We start from the raw sequence: 20,158 nt of genomic DNA, 5'->3' as shown, positions 1-20,158 counted from the left end.
AAATGAAATTTATGAATAGTACAATAATAATAAAATAATATAACTTGTATATATTTAAAACCTAAGTTGTAAACAGAAATATAAACAAAAAATGATTTTAAGAAATATTTTTTGCCTTGAATGTTTACAATATATTGTGTATTGTTAATTTTTAAATTGAATGAAAAATGTAAAATGACAAAATCATTCAAATTTTGTGGAGCATCAAAGCACGATACCTTAAATTTACTAATTATAATTGGTCACTTCTTTTTTTTTTTTTTTTTTTTTTTAGAGAATACTGTTCAGTTATACATAACGAAAAGAAAATTTGATCATTTGTAATTTTATTCCATAATTTTAATGAATCCCAAGGGTGAAAACTGCACTGAATCACAAAGTTTTGTTTTTATCAAGATGGAGACGTTATGCATATATTTTAATGCTTAAGTCACTGCCTTACAATATTCCTTCAACGAAAATAAATTCCGTAGAAATATTTCAAAAAATTATGAATAGAAATATTCAACAGGTGGATCTTACAGCACATAAAATTGTATTTACACGTGTACTCGTCAAAAACAATTTATCAATTTACAACAAAACATAATCTCTCTGAAAGAATTCGCTATCTCTAACAACATTTATCCATACTTTATAATTTTTATATAAAAATAAACATTCGTTGCACACTTATACAATTTTTTTCCTTTCAGAAAAAAATTAAGCATTTTTTACATTTATATCGTTAGTTTGAATTATTTTTTATATAATTTTTTATATAATTGGTAAGGCAGTGATTTATCGTTATCGGACAAATTGATATGTATTAACATGTTGACAAGAATGCTAATGCTAAAAAGATTCGAATGATAAAAATTTAATAATCCAATTCTTGGTGGCAACGATAAAAGTAACAGATAATAGATAAAAGATAAGCGATCAAATAAATTAACAATGCTAAAACATAATTAACAATGCTTTTGTACATTAATAGAGATAGCGATTTCCTTCATAAGTAATATACACTCTCTCTCTGTTTCTCTCTCACTCTCTTTTTCTTGCACTCTTCCTTTCTCGCTTTCTTTCGTACGGAAACAACGCCTCTTTCGTTTACATTATAAGCAAAAAGGTAAACATTATTCTTCTCTATCCTTCTTAAATTAACGCTAAAAAACGTGTAACGATTGCACTGTCGACTTCACTAAAGTCATTGTATTTACGCAACAAAATGTTACAAGTATAAAAAATTTATGACAAGTACGGCTTCTCGAGTAAATTTATCGCTAACAACCACGCCGGCATTTATTTTACAGCAATAATGCTGATAAACCTTCATTTTTTATCTTTGTATCTTTGTTATTTCTCTTTTCATGCACTGTTCTTACATGGGACAACTAATCATATAATTTGATTGGTCACCGCGTTTCGAGATTCACCGTTTTGCCCCTTGAGCGTCGCATCGAACATACTCTTGTCCTCTATCTCATATTTTCCCTTCCCTTCTTTATTTCTCTTTTTTTCCCTTTTCATTTTCTTTTAGAAACTACTACCTTCCATTTTCTTACGCGAATACTTCCGAAAATGTCAACATACATAATAATTTATTTCTGTTATATTACAATAAGTCGTTCTACAATAGTCGAGAATAGAGAGCAGCGATTTTTACAGTTCAATTGGCACATCGGATGCGCGTGCACGATCGCTAGGATCGCGAGAAATAAAATATAGGAGAAAAATGAAGCGAAATAAAAAAAACTATCTTGGAGGAAGACAGAAACGATCAACTTGTAACAAAAGTGAAACGTAAATAAAGCGAAACAGGGATAAACGGGGAAGAAAGGAAATGAACGAATATATGTGAAAGGAGAGAGGGGAAACGAGAGGAAAATCGGTGATAATACAGAGATGCCGAGGTGAATATGATATCACTGATATGCATGTGGGGACTTTGGGCTCAAAATTTTCAGTTACTTAAGTACACGTCTCTCGCGTGCTGGCGCACGCCACTAGGACGTCGAACTATACCAACCGTTTGTCGTCGATTTATTCGTCGGATGGTAAATGTGGAAACCAGCTCCAGCGGCCGGATGATGGTAAAATTGCGCTTGCTCGCTCAAACCAGCCGAGGCGTACGCCGCGGCAGCGTCCAATGCGCTAGGATGAACGGCAGCCGAATATACTTGAGGCTTCAAAGGCAACGGTTGCGCTGGCTCGTATTGGTGGCGTAACACAGGGTCAGTGTAGGCCGATGAACCCTCGTAGCTGCTTATCACGTTCACCGGATGGAGTTGTTGTTGCTGCTGTTGTTGCTGCTTGTCCCTCGGTGAAACGGATGACGGTGGAGTCATCGCCGAATGATAATCAACCGTATAACCGCTGGCGGTAGAATAAGAGGAAACCAAGCTGGTAAACGCATCGGCACAACTAGTTCCACTTGAACTTTTTTGATTGTGCGTTGCTAACACGAATTGATGTTCACCGTAGGTACTGGATCCTTCGGAGCCAGGTGGGGTAGGCAAAGGACCACTAGGTGTCGTGTCCCCGGCGTAGTAAGTGCCACCGGAAGAAGAGGTTCTTGTAGTACCGCTGGACGTGATTCCGTGAACATTGGCTCGTATCACGCTCTCCCTGTTGGCATATAATTGTCGTAGAAGAGCGGATGCTGGTAATGGCGCGGTGCTCGACTGTTGAGGACTTAGATGTCCCAGATGATGATGCGCTCCGATCCATTGTATCGTACTCCTCTGTTGTTGTTGTTTCAGCAAAGCGTCCGTACTGAAATCGGTAGGTTGATGGAGAGTCGGTGAATGGGACTTATTGAGATTCTGAACCGGCAAATGCTTGGACATCGCTTGTTCTAGATCTTTCACGGAGGTGCCGGTACTGTCGGCGTTGCTCGTTCTATCTTCCACACGTCTTGATTTCGGACTGGCCGAGCACAGTATTTGCTCACCTCCTGAAATGGAATGGTTTGATGGAGCTGGACTTAGAGCGTGGCTTCTCTCGTTATTCGTGACTTTCACCGTTGAGTCGTCCTCCTCGTCCTCTTCCTCGTTCGAGCTGCTATCATCCTCGTGCAACTTCCGCTTGTGCCCGCGCAATTTCACTACGAGCGTGCTAATGTTCCCTACCGCCGGCTCTTGTTGAAGCTGGGCTATGTTGTCGTGATGTCGGCTGCCTCGTTTCTCGCTCTCCGAGCCACGAGTATCTTCGCGATCTTCCGGCGGCGACCTGTGAGGATGTTCCTGATGTTGGTTTGGCGGTCCACCGTGGTTTCTTCCCTCTGCAATATTTTATAATACTATTGTACCTTAGCGATTAGAAAGTTTTGAATTATTGACGAATATGAAGCAACTAATATTTAATAATTTTTTAGAAAGAATTGGAGCAAAGTAGAATATCTTAAGATGTGTACCTCCTCTATCGGCGTCGGGGGATCCATTTTCTGGATCGTTTCCAGCAGCATCCTCGCGTTTGACGCCCATAACGCCTTCCTCCAGTTGACAACAGTCCATAATTAAATTTTCGTATTCACGACCACTATAAAAAATGGTAAATCAACATTAATATTATTATTCGTTTAAAATATAACATGATATTTATATATATATATATAATTGTTATATATATTGTTGTATAAATATAATTGTTGAAATGACGCATGTTATGACATTTACCTTATAACATAATTGACACAAATGATATTTTGTTCCTCAGCGTTTTTCGAATTACATACTACCGTGGCGCACGTTTGTAGCCACGTATATCCTCCACTTTTGTTCATCAACCTATAATAATGCGTCAATACTTGTCCCTTGTGAATCACTAAAACAAATTAAAATCATAAAATCAGGATAACGCGAAATATTTTATAATTTAAATTTCATCAATTTAATTATCGATAAAAAATATACTCACGGTCGATGTGAGACTTCCGAAGACGATTTGCATCTTCTCCATGGCACAACGTATACAAATTCTTTCCCGTCAATTCGTCCGCTGTATAATCTAATAATTCGGATACCCTATAAATTGACATAAAAAAAAAAAAAAAAAAAAGAAATACGAAATTACTTATTATAAAAGTATATAAAAAAATCTTATGAACAATCGCGAAATTATTCCATAAACGTATCAATTGATATTCACGATGCTCACCTTGGTTCACAGTGTGCTATCCGAAAATCGAAGTTGATCCGCGTGACGAACATGTCGGTTTCGAGGCGAATTTCGTGCACACTTGGCGGAGGAAGTGCGATCGCCAGGCCAACCATGCCTATTAACGGTGGCGCGGACTTTCTTGTATGGCTAAACGTATACTGCGGTCTCAAACGGCACAGTAACAACACGACCTGAATTCATAATCGTTTATTAACATCTCTGGTTTCGTTAATTGAACGCGATTGATTTACGAAACGTTAAATCGATTGAACTTTGAAAATTGATAGGATTCGATTAAATATAAATTATGATAAATTGATGATGATTTCCATTTTTCTATTTAGAAGATTCTAAACTTTATTTTTTTAATTTTCAGCGAAAAACTTTTTTAAAATATGAGAAGAAAGAATACACACCCTATAACCAGAAGATTTAAAATGACATCCCCTCTTCGTTAGGGTGGATTTCATCCGGACGCAGAACGCTCTGTCGTATCCTTTGTAGAGATTATTCGCTGATAACGACATTACTGAGGATACTATAAATGATAATGCAAATTATGTCTAAATTGTTAATTTCGATATTATAAAAAAAAAAATTGTTTAAACAAGGAAAAGATATTTCTTGCTTCTGTGAGAACTTCATTCTTTACGTCACAAGAAGAATTCATAATCTATTCAAGATTCATTAACTTTACTACTCGAAGTTTATCAACGAACGATCATGACGCGAAATGATCTCATCGCGATTCTCGGCGTGGCGCATCGTACAAACAAAAGACGTAGAAATTTACCGTCGGGATTCGCTGTGGAGGAAGATCCATGTTCTTCGGATGCCGCGCTACTCGGCGATGCTAGGCCAGAGCTGGATGAATGTGGACCGGAAGAGGCGCTCGATGTCAACCCGAGGCCCAATTGTTCTGCTACTTCCGCGTGGTCTTGCTGATGAACGTAATCGAAAACGCTTGAACCCGTCATCTCTACCTGGAAATTCAGAAAATTTTCTTCGATTCAAATGCTTTTTCGAAAGTACGTTTTATTTCTTAAAAATATATATTTTTTTTTTATTATTATTAATATTTTCTTACTTTAGTCAGGGAGTATAATTTTTGCAAGGATTGACGAATTAATTCAATAAAGATTTTTTTTTTTTTTTTAAGAATTTGAAGTATGATAAAAATGTAAGTCTCCGAAGAAGCACGTGCGTTTAAATATCGTAATTTACTTGACAAGTTATGGAAAGGTGACTTAATTAGAGAAAAAAAAACTGCAGTCGAGGACAGCTTTCTCGAGGCGACTTCATTGCAGGGAAACTCTGTGGCTCTTAATATGATAGTTTCTAGGAAAAACTGCTTCGACGTGACCGAAACGACATTCTTTCGTTCGATGGAAGTAGCATCTTAAAGTTAGTTTCCTTTTTACAAGAATCGAGAATGCTTTTTATTGATAAATGTTTTACTAATATTAATTCGAAGATTTGAAATTTGATAAAATTGGTATCTAAAAGATATATCATTATTTAAAGATTTCTCGATACTATCGAATAGAATGAAATTTTTATCGAAATTATTTCTATTTTTAAACGATTCTCGAATTAATTTAAAAATTATATATAATTTATTTTAAAAAGATATTTATGTGTTTATTAATATGTCAAAGATATCTATTTTAGGAAACCAGTTTTTAAAGAATTTTTTACAAATTTAAGTGATATCTTTTTTCTTTTAAACGAAAACGATATATTTTATACGAATTTACGAAAAATACAAAACACGTTTGAAACTGAAATTCTATTAGTAAAACTTTGCAGAACAGCGAGAACGGAATATTGATAAATGTCTGCAACAACAAAGATACAAAACAATTTTCCTTTTTCACTAGAATAAACGTGTCTATCATTTAATTACAAGATTTTTACCAACAAAATGACGTTGTTTAAAATATTCGAGAAAGAAAATTCCTTCGATAACATTTATTGGTAAAATTATTCAAATGTACACACTCGTATAATCCTAACACGTCGATTTACCCTTCGATCCCAAGATTCCAGGAACTCGCTCAAAGACAAAGCACGTAAGAGTATGTAAATCCCGCGAAGTAGATTACTAGCTCAGAGGGGCACGGTTTTCCATCGGGGGAGGCTCTCTCAACCAACGGAGAAAGACAGAAAGAAAGGTAGGAAGAGAGGGAGTCAATTTCATCGGGCACGGAAACTTTAATTTCAATCGAACTTGCCGACAGAATAATAATAATACTAAAGCCAGTAGTAGGTACCCTCGTAACCCAACAAACAGAGAGGAGGAGGAGGAACAGGAGAAGGAGGAGAAGGAGGAGGAACCTATTAAGAATCAACTTCACCAACGAGACTTAGAAATCGTTAACGCATCGGAATGCCACCAAAACTATATCCCATCCCTCGCTAGGGGTTGCGGACTCGAATCGAAGGAAGGAAGCGAAGACTATTTAAAAAACGGGTATCAATTCCAATTCTTTCAGAGATACAGCTTCGAGAAAACGATAATTTCCACGTTTCTTCGCGTTATATCATATATTCCGTTGTTCTCCTCTCGCGAGAAGAAATACATACCTCCGGAACACAAGAGGGGTTGCCGGCGGCCATGTTTGTGGCAACGTCGGCGCCGGTTTCCCGAATCCCCGAAACACCCTATTGATTGCTCTCCACGAGTCTCGCAGAACCGAGCTGGTACACCGGTCACCTCCCGTACACCTCCTGTTCCTCCCTCCCTCTTTCCCCTCTCTATTCCTCATTCCAGCTCTCTCTCTCTCTCTCTCTCTCTCTCTCTCTCTTCTCCTTTCGTCCGTCTCTCTGTCCATCTCTGTTTCTCCGTTTCTCCGTTCTACACTCCCTTCCCAGTCTAGCTGTGCTTCTCTCTGTCTCCTCTCTCCCTCTCTCTCTCTCTTTTCTCCATCTACCTTCACGGGCAGCATTAGGAATGGCGAACACGCCGCCGTGCAGAGGCTACGTGAGCCGCATGCGACCACCCCCGCCCCCAACCACCACCCATCCTTCCCTCGTCTATGTCATGCTTGGTGCCAGCCAGTATGGCCGCCAACTCATACAACCTTCTCCTCTTTTCCTCCCTTGACCTCCCTCCCTCCCTCCCTTCTGTCTCTCTCCTTCTCTCTTTTTTTTTTCTCGTCCTTATCCACCTCCTCTTTTCCCAGCCATGCTACTACCTAGTCGCTTCTTTTCCTCCTCCTCCTCCTCCTCCTCCTGCTCCTCCTCGTCTCTCTTCTCTTCTTTTCACCGTTCGCCACCGTGGCCACCTTGCCACCTCTTCACCCCCTTCTTTCTTCTTCATCCAGCTTCTCCTTTTTCCACGGTTCCCTCGCGCTGTGCCGTGCTATCTTTGCCCTTCCGGCTCGCGCATATACGTGCCAGCCTCACGTGCATGCCTGTGTCTTATATGTCTTCCGCTTCATTTCACCCACCCCCGCGCACCACCACCACCACCTATCTCTTCCACGCCCTGCCTTCTTCCTTCCTTCGTTCGTCTTGTATTTCTCTCCTCTCCATCTCCCTTCCTCCACCCCCTAGACTTGTACTCTTCTCTCTCTCTAGCCTCACCCCTAACCCCCCCTCCCCCTTCTGCCTACAGCCCAGCTCTGGGTTCCATCAACATCCCGGAGAACGAGTCACGCTTACAACGACGATTCGTAAGGGAACGTATATACAACGTGAGGCTATACACACTCACCTGTGAGAGTCCAAGGTAAATTGAGACGGTCTCGGATATGTACAGGAACCGTCCATCAGCGGCGACCGCCATCGCGAACCCGTCCAGCGACTGAAACGGAAAATATGGGAGCAATCGTTCTTCGACCTCTTTCTATCTTTTTCTTTCGTTTCTTTCCACAGTTCTTTTTAGCTTTTTTTTCTTTCTTCGTTGTTCCCGGGACCGAACAACGTAGCATCCCGGTTACCTCGTGATCACTTCCAGATCCCCTCCCCTCCCGCTGTCAGTTTCCGGAATGCTGCGTTTGAATCTTTGTCGCAATTTTATCTTTTCGTTGCGACTTTTTCCCCCATTGCAATTTTAGTATGTTCTTTCTTTTTTTTTTTTTTTTTTCGAAATTTTAATAGTTTTTATTTAGTTTACAAAGATTTTGATTAATGAAATAATTCGAACGAAAATGAAGAGGTTGGAAGAAATTCCTCTTGAACTACTTTTCTAAATCTAAGGATAAATCAATTAATAACTTTTTTTTATTTTTTATAGATACGTGATTCGAAAACAAAGAGAAGGAAACGCAAAATGCATCGTTTACCTGAAGAATATGGGTACCCTGATGTACATCGAAGTGGTCCATAGCAGCGGATGCCGATGACCTAACTCGATTCGCACCTGGAATCAGAAAACGTGGCGCGTTATTAAAGGCGATGATATATGTCCATCATTCATTTGAATGGGCTCGGTTCAACGCGATATTTAATATTCTGTTTTTTCATCGTAGTTAAGTTTAGACGCTTCCGTAAAGAATATGACAGGTCCATAGTTATCGCTTAGGTATACGTGTGTTAAAAAGATAGATTTGTATTCGTCAGATGGCGTCAAAGTTGCATATTGCCGTGCATATCGCGAACGATGAATAGTAATGAACAAACGGAACTCGATAAATCAACATTCCGTGGTGGTTTCTCTCGATCACCCATTTCTGACACAAATTTCATTAAAAGAAGGAAATCACGTCAATCTAATAAACAATTAACTCATCGTTGAAGATTCCTCTACGAGGAATTTTATATTAATCTTATTTTGTTTATTTTGTAAGTGAAACGAATACGAAAGCATTCACTTTCTCACAAAATCTTTATAACGATTTTACAAAATTGCCTGAAACCTTTTGACAGAGTTGCGAATTAATTCTTTTTTTAATTTTCAAGTTTCCAAAAAATCTTTAGAAATTTACACAGAGAAAAATCTTTCCAACATCCTTAATTAATGGATTTTTAAAAGATTCTGAAATTTGTATACAATTAAAATGCTCAACAGCAAACTAAAATTTTATTCCAAACGTTTTCTTATAGTCCCCAATAATTACCACTTTAACTAACCAAAATCCGTTCCATCTCATCCCCCTCCAGACAATTCCTACTCGAAGGGTGAGCAAAGAGTTAATAAAGACGTTTGTCCATCCTCCATTGATTGACATTCACCCGATCGTGGCCTACCTCCAGTTTATTCTGACCATTGTGACTCATTCCCCAACTCTTCAACCCCCTAAAGATAGCCTGCTAACCATGCCACCGGTGTGACCCCTTCGCGTCTTCTTCTTCTTCTCTCCCCCTCGTTTAACAAACAAGACGTTCCCGCTCCTCGCCCGTAATAATAAACCAACCCACACCCTCTCTTCGGGGACGTCGTAATGAAAGACTTAGAAGACTCGATCAAACTCGGCGCGAACCGCTTAATCTGCTAAGCCCTACGGACCAGGAACGAAGTCGAAGTGGCCGGCTAACTGGACGGATTGATCAGCCTCTGGCTTTCGCCATTCGGTCAACAAGTTCGTTCCGATATCTCGGACCCGGATCCCCGAATAATCCGGCCGGACTTTCGCCTATGTACGACGAAAGCGGTTTCTTCCACGACCGCCACCGAATGTTCGTTTCGTTTCGTTTCGTGACGACGATCCGTGAATACCGATTAAACTTTTACCGATCGAGAATTACCGATCGAGTTCGCACGAAAACGTGGAATTTTTGGTTTTCGAGAAAGGAAATTGAGAATTGAGAATTGAGAATGAGAAGTGGATGGATCGTTGTTGCGTATTGAGAATTGGTAAATTTTATTAAGATAAAGAATTTAACGTAGTTTTGGATTGGATTTTAGATTGGAAGTGAATCGAAGAAAGAATTAACTTCAAATTCTTGATCTTTTTATGAGGAGTTGTTTGGTAAGAAGGAATCGTGCAATCGGAATTGGTTGTTTTATCGAGATAAGAAATGTTTTTAGTTCACACGATTTAGATTAATAGAAATGAAAGAAGGAAAGAACATCTCTGAAGAATTCTACAATGGTACGAATTTTCCATATTTATTAGTTTTTTTTTTATTTAACTAAAAGAAGCTATAGTTTTTTTTTTTTTTTTTGTATGAAATAGAATCAAATTTCCGAATGGAAGTATCTGACCATCACAATATTTTGACAAGTATCCAAGGGAAAATTTTCCTCGATTGCCCAGCACAATGGCTCGCAGATATTTCCTTGGGGATGATGGAAAAATATCCGCGTGCCGGTGCGAAGATCAATTTAGCGAAGATCAACTTTGGTAATGCGTTATTTTTTCGCGACGACGAGTGTTGAAGGAACAACGCGCGGATCGAAATTTGTTATTGCACGAAAAGAATAATTCATTCAGAAGAGACGAAGAATGAAAAAAAAAAGGAACTCGCAAAATAATTGTATCAATCTTTTGAATGGAGATTTTTATTCAGAGAGTGAAAAGAAAGTGAATTGAAATAGTTTTCCACTGGGTTGGAATTGCATCTCTGCTATCTAAAACGCACTCTGTTTGGAATGCATTCCGCCAATTTAGATCGCTTTGCCAACTTCGGGCTGCTATTACTGGAAACGATGGACCCGTTTCAAGTTTCTAAGTGAAATTACCATCCACAGGTTTGTTATTGTTTAAAATTGGCAAAACTGTAGAATATCATTTTACAAAAGAACATTCCACAAACTACAAATTTAACTTAACTTGATAACAAAAGACATTGAAAATTCTTAAGAAAGAAATAACGGATGAAATCAAAATTACTCTCTACCATCGAAAGGAAAGAAGGAAGAGGAGTAGTAGTACGAAGATAGTGTGGAAGAAAGGAAATAAACCAACGTTCAAAATTATACAATTCTTCAAATATAAAGAAATAAAAAAAGCCAAACTTACTCAATACCCTGAAAAGAAACAGAAGAAGAAGAAGAAGAAGGAGGAGGAGGAGGAACGGAAGGGGAAGAAAGAATGGAAGGAAGAATGGAGGAAAGAAAATAAATCAATCGACGTGTCTGGAAATCTTTAACGCATTTTACTTCGTTAAGTCGAGAGGTCTCTGGTTCGCAGTTGTGTGCCAGTGACATGCGGGACGAGGGTGAACCGGCCGCGGTGGATTTAGTTTGACGAGGAGCTGCGGCAGCGATGTGCGGACGGTGCCTAACTCAATTTCGTTAGTTTAGTTACATTGGCGGTTGGTAACGCGAGGCCCACGCAGGGGTTGCCGTGATTAGATTTCCATGTAGGTAGTGGTGCACCCACCTAAGCCTTTATGTGTGCCCGCTTTATATGTACAACCAGCCATCTCCTCTCCCTCCCTCCTCTCTCTCTCTCTCTCTCTCTCTCTCTCTCTTTCCTTACGCGCCACGACAAATATTAACTCAACCAAGCCACCCCCCTCGTGCGATTCACCGAAAGTAGCGAGAATGAATAAGTGAATTTTATCGACCACCTTATTTTCCGTGTTCCGCCTCGTTGCAACGCGGATTTTCTTTCGAGCAGGAGGAATCTTTGAGAGGATAGAGGGTGGTTGCGCGTAACGAGGAAACGAAGGGTTGATAGGAAAAGGGGATCATCGTGGATTATTATGATTGGCCGTGGGTTTTTTTCGGGGGGAAAATTGTGGAATTGCTGTAGATGATTCTTTGAGAGGTTGAATCGACCGATCGATCCTTCTACTCTTTCGTAGAAATGACCTCGTAGAATTGTATTGTGTATTCTTGAGAAACGATTATTTCATTTATTTTCGATTCGTAAAGTTTCGCTATCGTGAAATTTCGTTGACCGATGAGGGAACGAATCTGAATGGTTGGATTCATTTCAATGTTTCGGGGCGAAAAGGCGGTCCACTTTCATTTCATTCCGTTAAATGAACCACGAAAATGAAGAAAACCAATGGCGATGCTATCGTTCGATTATAGCCGACAATTCTCTATTACTATGTATCTGGGAATCTTGCGCCGGCTGCGTGGTCACTCTCCAGTTATAAAGAAGGGTATCGCGGCCCCCGATCTATTGCTGGCCCGCTTGCGCCAATTCTTAAGGAGAATTCTTTTTGTCCGGTTAATTCGATACCGGTGTACCGTGAATTTCCATCGAGATTCAACGTCCACCCCCGCCGCTCCTTTCACCCTCTTTATCACGGCCGACGATACGAGCATACGATACCATTGCAATTAATTTGCGACGATTCTCAGATTCCTCTCCCGTTCCCCCGATTAGGTTAATTGCGGTTCTGGAGAATGGATATTTTTCTGGATATTTTTGCGCGTTGTATTTTAGTCAGATTGCGCGATAATGACTCCGTTGGGAAGAGAATCCTTTTCGTAGAGGAGAGTTTCGATTCGATTTTCTATTTCTATTTCTCCGGTTGATTCTAAATTACGAAAAGGAAAAAAAACAGTGAAAGAATATTTTGCAACAATCATCGATTTTTCACTCGAAAGAAAGACACACACGGTTCGCTCGCTACACGCTCGTCGATCTTCCAACAACGAATCGACTCCCCCTATTCCCGGGGTTAAATACTGATCCATCAGCAGATATCACCAGCAGATACATTTTGTAATAAGCGGGGGGGGTCCAATCATCTGTGTTGTTTCCACAGCTCTTCTAGAAGAGGGTTGGAAAGAATATCTTATTTTCTTTTCTTTTTTTTTCAGGGACAACGATTGCATTTCTTCCTGTTCGCCGAGCATAATATTCAATTAAATTCCAGTCTGCGACACGAGTTTAACAAAGAAGAATCGATTTCTAAATCCTTTTTTTTTATCACTGGATTAAATCCACTTTTCTCGAATATATATATATATATATATATATATATATTAGTTATAGAAAAATCGTGATTTTTGAGAAATATGAGAATTAAGGAAAATCAAGCGGCGGGTTAATGACGATCTCCTTACCTTTGCCAGATTTATTTGGCGGTGGCCCATCCCGATTCCATGGCGGGTCTCCGTGGCCCGAGAACTCCCGAAGTTTGAGGTACGAGATGGTTAGCCTTATTATAGAGGCTTTGTCCAACTGGGAGGTAATAGCCGCCGGTAATGGCAACATTTTCGCTAACTCGTAGAACTCGAAGTTCTCTTTCCCCCTTCGAGACCTGGCAGCGTCTCTGCTCTTCTCCTTGCGCAGCTCGAGGATACTGTAACAGGCAGAGAAGAGGAACGAGAGAAGGTTAGACGAGCAGGAATCTCGTGGCGCGGATAAATCTACTTTTTCTTTTTACTTATTTATTCGTTCATTTTATTCCCTTTTCAAATCGCAGTTTTTTCAATCGTGTCAAAATGTTCCCCTTTTCGTACGACGTAGAACGGAAGGGGAGACTTCGATTCGATCGCATCTCGACGCATCTCGAGATTGGTTTAGCACGGGATGGTGAGAAATTTTGTTCCTTTTTTCTTTTTCTTTTCTGATTACTTACTTAATCGTATTACTTTCATTCCATAACTGATTTTGAAAATTAAATTTAAAGGGAGTTAAAATAATCCTTCGAGTATCGTTCGAGAGATTTTATAAAATTTGGTAAATAATATAGATCTTTTCTGATTAATTACTTTTATTCCATAACTGATTTTGAGAATTAAATTTAAAGGGAGTTAAAATAATCCTTCGAGTATCGTTCGAGAGATTTTATAAAATTTGGCAAAGACGGTATAGACGGTACAAATAAAATACGATCTTCTTTTTTATTCAGCTTTCGTTTTCTTTTATAGCCGATCAATGACGCAAAAGGAATACGATAACGCGGTTGTTTTTACAAGTTTTTACGACAAATCGTGTAACCATTCGCGCGTCATCCTCCACTCTCCGCCCGAAATTCAATTACATATTTGTTGGTTACCATAAGATATTCGTTTCGCGTAGTCCTTCCGCAAGGACTCGCGTATTTGATATGCCAGCAACGAATTAACCGCTCTGCCGGAATCGCGTTACAGCTATTGACCCAGAGTACGTAGCACCCCGTACGATCACTTTCCGACTCCACGGTGTTAACCCGATCCAGGTTGATAGACAGCGAGCTCCACAACCTCTTCGAAACGTTTAATTGCCATTTTCTCTCGAGCCTTTGTCTTCGAACAATTTCGAACACCCTCTCAAAATCGCATCTCGACTTTCAATACCGCTCTTTCTTCGTTTCCAAAAACTACCCCATCCTTCTTTCCCGAGACAAAAGCAATATCCTTTCGTCGACCAATCCTTTTCTTAAAAACTACGAAGCGTATGAAGCAGTTGTAGTGCGAAGTTCGCTCGCAGGTTCTCGCCTCCATTCTCACCCCTTCTCATCCACCGCGGGAATAAATTTCCTCGAAGCCGATATCTCGAATGGATAAAACGAGTAATTAGCCGGTAAGGGCGAGGTTGGTCGTAGGACAGTTTGGATAGGCGAGGAGTCCATAGGCGTGGCGGCGCTTGGCCACGATCGTAGAGCAAACGCGCGGCAAAAGCGGCCACCCGCTCGGCCGGCATACATTATTCAAACGCTATCATGCCTGTGTTTGCTGACATGCCAGCCGAATGTATCTGGGTGAATGTCGACGTAACATTAACCACGCCCCGTGGACGGCCCCTCGATTCCGGTTTTGCATTTAAACATTAAACGCTGACCAATGGGAACGTAATCCGCATTATTCGAAACCCGTTCCCTCCCTCTACACCCCCACGGTCGTTAACCTTTTATCAACCGAGGAGGAATTGGTCCTGACCGATCGACCTCACCTTCCATTCCAAACCTTCCACCAAACGTTGATTCGATACCGATTCCGTATGAACGCGAACTCGACCCTTGGAAAGGGTCGATGGAGGAAAACGTGAAATTATTCCTCGTTGACGGAAGACGAGCCAATTGTTTCTGCTCGATTTGATTAAAAGAAAGAAGGAGAAGGATATACAGAACAACAAGCGTGCAGGAACACTTGCGGGTGAACACAATTCGAATTTCGCGTGCGCGAAGGTGTGAAAGTGGCCAAAATGCAATTTCATAATTTTACGAGGTGGCGAGGCGGTTAAATGAATTAAACATGGGGCGGTAATCCAATTCGAGCCTTGAATGATCCTTAACAACCACCTTGACACACATACAAACCGAATATATTAACGCGCCTCTCCTTGCCATTAGTTTTTCCATTACGCAAAACCGATCGTGCCTACGCGCCAACTACTAAAATTGGAGGGAATAATAGATACGTTTATACGACGCCTTGACGACACGCTCGTCGAATAAAATTCGACTTGCTCTTTTATTTACTCCCGTTCCATTGCTATTCTTACTACTCTTTCGAATCCCTCGTCCGAGAATCGAAACTCCTTTTACCCTCGATATTAAAAAATCCCTCCAACAGCGTTCGACGAAGCGACGACTGATCCTCGATCATCGATCCACGCGCTTCGAAAACGAAAGCAAAAAAGGAAAAGAAAAAAGAGAGGAAAGATTGGCCAATTAAACGCGCCATTTAGCCAGCCGGCAAGGGTTAAGAACAAGATGGGATTTTTATTAGGCCGCTATCGCGCTTAACGGCTGTAAAACGATCCCTACCCCTTTCACGTTGATCGCTCGACCGCCATCCGGAACACGACGTTGCCCCCATTACGCTGAAAACTCGTAAAGAGGCGGGGGCGGATGGAGGGAAAAAGCCAGCGTTCGGTCACCGTCTTGTTTTCGCGTTTTACAACCGCCCTCCTCTCCTCGCTTCCTTTCCACCGAGACAACGGAACGAAACACGCTCCTTTCCTTCCTTCCTTCCTTCCTTCCTGCCCCGCTTGGTCCCGCAGGGACAATCACGGAGACGACACCGACGCGACGGACGACGAGCACCGCGAGTTCGCGGGGGTGGGAAATTTCATTTGCCATCGATGCGCCACCGATGCTCGTGTTCATTCTCTCGTTAGAGGGGCCGGCCTCACTTTGCTTTGGTAATTTAAAGTTTGGCAAGGGCGGGTCCAAGTTTTCTTTTCGGAATAAAGAGGGGGAGGGAGGGGGGATGGAGTTTGGAATGGAAAAGTACGAGAGTTAAAGAGTGTTAAAGTGGTTGTTTTTAACCGGGGATCGATTAACGAGGGGAATCGTTGTCGTAATTTTGTTCGATCGAAGAAGAATGGTAGGAGTAAATTTTTAAACCGTTTAAAAATTACGGAAATCGAATCGAATCTTGCATACCTGCGATACGTGTAAACATTTTAAATTATTTGGGAAAAGATACGATGTTATGATTAACGTCGCGATAATTTCAACTCTCGGGTCCCTAATTTTACAATTCACAATTCTTCGATCGAATTCTTATGAACGATGGAAAATTTTGTCGTTTTTATTATCGGACGACAAATGTACGACAAGCGATAAACGAACGAGGAATATTTTGTATTTTTTCTTTTTTTTACGGCTCGGTATCGGTTCAAGGGTTCCGTTGGAATTTGGGATAGGTACACCACGGTCGCGCGCTCCGACTTTTTTACGACGGCGAATGCAGAAACGAGCGTGGTACGTGCATCGCATACGGGACCGTATGCAACGATGCTTACTAAAATGCGGGCAGCCCGTCGTGAATTACGTGAAACGGTGCTTCCCCGACGGATCTGATCCCTCCGCGTTCTCAATTTTCCACCGTCGGGGGAAAATCGTGTCCCCGTTGTGTAAATTTTAACCAATTACCCCGAAAGTACCCGAGTTTTCAATTTATTTTTTTATTCGAGCGAAGAGGAACCAAGTTTTTTCAAGCTTCGATTTTTGATTTTTACCAAAAAGAATCCCGTGGAAAATTTGTGGGGAGATTCGAAGCGGAGATTTGGAAGAAACTGATGCTCGATCGATAAAAGTTAGCCTCCGAGATTCGAGGTCTCGTGCGATACATCATAACTTAAAGAGATTTACGAGGTGGTATTTTAATAATAACTTATTTCACGGAGGAAGATGCTCGAAGGGAATAAAAAAAAGAAAAGAATAAAACTCGTCTACGATACAATAAATAAATAAATAAAAATATAGGTTACTTTTTCTTGGTTCTCGGGTGAAACGTTGTAATATATGGTCAGACGTCTGGATATCGCAAACGGATGCATGTGTTGCATAGCAATCGCGTGGTAATCGCATAGTAATTGTACGCCTAATTGCGCACAGAGGAGAAATTCTCCACGAGTTTAATAATCAATTGGAAAGTGGAAATGAGAATTGGTTGGAGCAATTCCCTTTCGCCCTTTCCAATCGTTCTTAAAAAAAAAAAAAAAAAAAAACACTTTCGAATTTTCATCTCTCGAAAAACGTATAATAAACTGCAGCCTAACTCGTTGCCGCGTTTCAGTTGTTTCGAATCATGCAAATCGTTGATGTATCGATCGCGATGCGTCGTTCGTCGGGTATGTCGCGTCACAGTGAATCGTGAATCATCCTTGAAAACTGCGTACTTATTTTATATTTGAAATTCGTCTTAAACGTAGTTCACTACTTCTAACGCCTTGCGAGGCAACTATGTTCGCTGCATTCGAATTGCAAAAAAAAAAATCTACAGCCTTAATCGCTCCTCGTTGTGTGCTAATGCAACGAAATGAACGATACCTTTTGCGAAACGCTTCTTCGATCGATACGTCGTACCGTAAACGAAAAATATTTCACCACCTATATGTAACATAACGACTCCTCCTCTCTTCGCGAAATAAAAATAATTCGACACACGTCCGAAGGAAGAAGGAAGAATCGCTCCATCTTTCGATCCTCGAACGCGTTTCATCCTATTTTATATAAAAATTCTTCGAAAAATTACTCGTCTTGCTTGCGAAGGAACGCAACACATCGTGGAGAGAACGATGACGGACGATGGAGGTCGGTCACGGAACGCGGGCCAAAGTGCGAATAGAGGCGGGTTCCGTTGCTGATTGTGCAAAGATAAAGGGAATAGTAAGGGGGAGGATGAGGATAAGGGTGGCTCTCTCCCCAGAGGTATGCCGCGTAGAGAGAAGGTGGCAGCGACGTGTCTGCACAAGTGCGAAAATAAAATTACAAGGAACTTTGGGTGAAATTTGTTGAAATTGGGCGGCAGGCAGGCAGGCAGGCAGGCAGGCCGGCCGAACGGGGCAAAGGGCTCTCGCGGATCCCACGGGACACGGGATGGGGCAACGCGTTCCTCCAACCCTCCCGTACGGAGCTATATCCGTGGCCATATCGTCCAAGGGTGGGAAAAACGCGGCTTGGACACATAAGAATCCTCGTGTTCGGCCGTGCTAAGTGCCGGCCATCAATAATTCAACAGCGGGCCTTCACGAGGTTATCGTTGCCGAACCTTTCGATCGAGGCGCCGCTGGATTTCTCGTTGAACGCGGGATTATCCGTGGATCGTCCGCTAAAGGTCGACATTAGAATTAACACCGCCACGCGTATGTTAATAGAAGAAGGCCCGGTAGGAATCGTCGATGCGAGAGAATACGGCCGAAAGAGGAGGAAGGTGGTTGTACGCAGCTTTAAGTGGAACGGTTCAACATTGGTCAGACATCGAAAATTCCAAGATCGAATCCAATTAAACCGAGGAAACTATTATACTTGAGAACCAATTCTCGATAATTACAATAACTGTAAGTTCGAAAGATTACCAAATTGTTCAAGAACTCGATCGAATACACCTTGGAAAATAACTTCAAACTATCCCGTGGAATGCGCAATAATCTAGAAGACGATTATCGAGCATCGAGGAGATTACGACGAAGGAAAGATTTTCGAGACTTCGTCGAGGAAACTCGAAGCCCGTGTTCGATACGCGTAATAAGGTTGGAAAAGAGGCGGCAATTAGCAGGCATCGGGGGAATTATGACTCGGTAGGCCGAGTACGTCGGCTAATTCAATTAAACAATTCATTTTGCCGGTCCGAAACACCACCTGAGGGCACGTCCCAATCCCGTCCGCGCTTCTCTCCACCTCGCCGTCCGTGTGTCCCGGCCCGAGTGTGCGCCGATATGGAGGAGCGAACGTGAGCTGGAGAAGGACCAAAACTCCCTTACCCTCTCCCGCGGGAGTCGTAGCCTCAACGCTACAATACAATGCTCCTAATGTTACGGCTCCAGTTTCGACATAATTTTCTTTCGCGGCCCTTTTGGCTATCGGATGCCCGCCCTTTCCTACCATTCCGGCGAAAGAAAATGTCATTTCCGGTGGCCGCCTCGATAACGAGAGAAAATTTCGCCGATCTGCCGACTCGCGCGTTTCGAGGGTCCCTTTATGGATCCCGACACTTACGCGCCGAGTCGATCGATCGATAGATTCGCTTCTTTGAAAAATCAATCCTTTTATCACCCCGCTTCAAATTCGCTTCAAAATCGGATTCGATCCCATCCGTTTTAAGAAATATCGCAAGTCGTTTCAAATCCTCATCAATCGAAATAAAGAATAAAGATTTATTTATATCGCTTGTTCAACCATCTTGTTCAAATCTTCGTACAAATTGAAGGGAGGAACGATTATCTCGATCTCTTAATTCGAAATAACGGTTTAGCTTCCGTGTGTGGCTAGCTTCCATCGAACCCATTTCCAAAACATCATCTCGTCCATCTCTCTCATCCAGCTCCAGCCGCCTCTATCTACCCACCGAAATCAGCGACGACGACGAGGCCCCCGTCTTCTCCCTTTCCATTCACGCAAACGCGGGGCCCGCAACAAAGGGGGCCCCCGGTTTCTTTCGGAAGGAAAATATTTCGTCCACGGCCGAGGCGGCCCCTGTGGATGAAACCCTTCCTTCCACCGAGATCCACCGCGGAGGATGGACGCGGAGAAAAGCCAAAAGCAAGGCTTTGGAAGGAAGAGCGAGGGAAGAACGAACTCGATGCGAACGAAGGAAGGGAAGGGACGAGAAGAGACAATACGATAACCACTAAATTATCCCAGCACATCCGGCGATGTAAATCACGGAGGAGTCGCGCGCATGTGTCGACTCCGTGCACCGACCACGAGACATCGAAAAAGAAGGAAAGAAAGAAAGGGGGGAAGGGGAAAAAATACGGAAAAAAAAAGAAGAAACGAAAAGATA

General features: G+C 41.7%; 1 protein-coding gene and 1 long non-coding RNA gene across 10 annotated transcripts in view; one reads left to right on the top strand and one right to left on the bottom strand.

The window, feature by feature from the left end:
* Nucleotides 1–380: 380 nt before the first annotated feature.
* Nucleotides 381–20,158, bottom strand: part of LOC122721032 — a 232,178-nt gene continuing 212,400 nt past the window's right edge. For all 8 annotated transcript variants that reach the window (XM_043948222.1, XM_043948221.1, XM_043948225.1 and 5 more), the window contains 10 exons: nt 13,061–13,299; nt 8,433–8,509; nt 7,862–7,951; nt 4,937–5,126; nt 4,560–4,681; nt 4,141–4,334; nt 3,901–4,007; nt 3,660–3,807; nt 3,398–3,522; nt 381–3,265 (listed from right to left, as the gene is read on the bottom strand). In XM_043948222.1, coding sequence (XP_043804157.1) covers nt 1,989–3,265; nt 3,398–3,522; nt 3,660–3,807; nt 3,901–4,007; nt 4,141–4,334; nt 4,560–4,681; nt 4,937–5,126; nt 7,862–7,951; nt 8,433–8,509; nt 13,061–13,299 — 2,569 coding nt within the window. In that variant the 3' untranslated portion in view covers nt 381–1,988. The remainder of the gene's footprint in view (nt 3,266–3,397; nt 3,523–3,659; nt 3,808–3,900; nt 4,008–4,140; nt 4,335–4,559; nt 4,682–4,936; nt 5,127–7,861; nt 7,952–8,432; nt 8,510–13,060; nt 13,300–20,158) is intronic.
* Nucleotides 5,030–9,161, top strand: LOC122721036. Of its 2 annotated transcripts, XR_006347849.1 has the most exons (5): nt 5,030–5,171; nt 5,303–5,547; nt 6,186–6,317; nt 6,403–6,616; nt 8,384–9,161. It is a non-coding gene; the product is annotated as an uncharacterized LOC122721036 (long non-coding RNA). The 2 variants fall into 2 exon arrangements; XR_006347848.1 differs by having other exon boundaries at nt 6,186–6,616.

The sequence above is a fragment of the Apis laboriosa genome, unplaced genomic scaffold, assembly GCF_014066325.1.
Source record: "Apis laboriosa isolate Shangri-la unplaced genomic scaffold, ASM1406632v1 scaffold13_cov153, whole genome shotgun sequence".
In the NCBI taxonomy this organism is placed as follows: Eukaryota; Metazoa; Arthropoda; class Insecta; order Hymenoptera; family Apidae; genus Apis; species Apis laboriosa.
The sequence above is the reverse complement of the archived record's forward strand: the minus strand, read 5'-3'. Positions and strand labels throughout refer to the sequence as shown.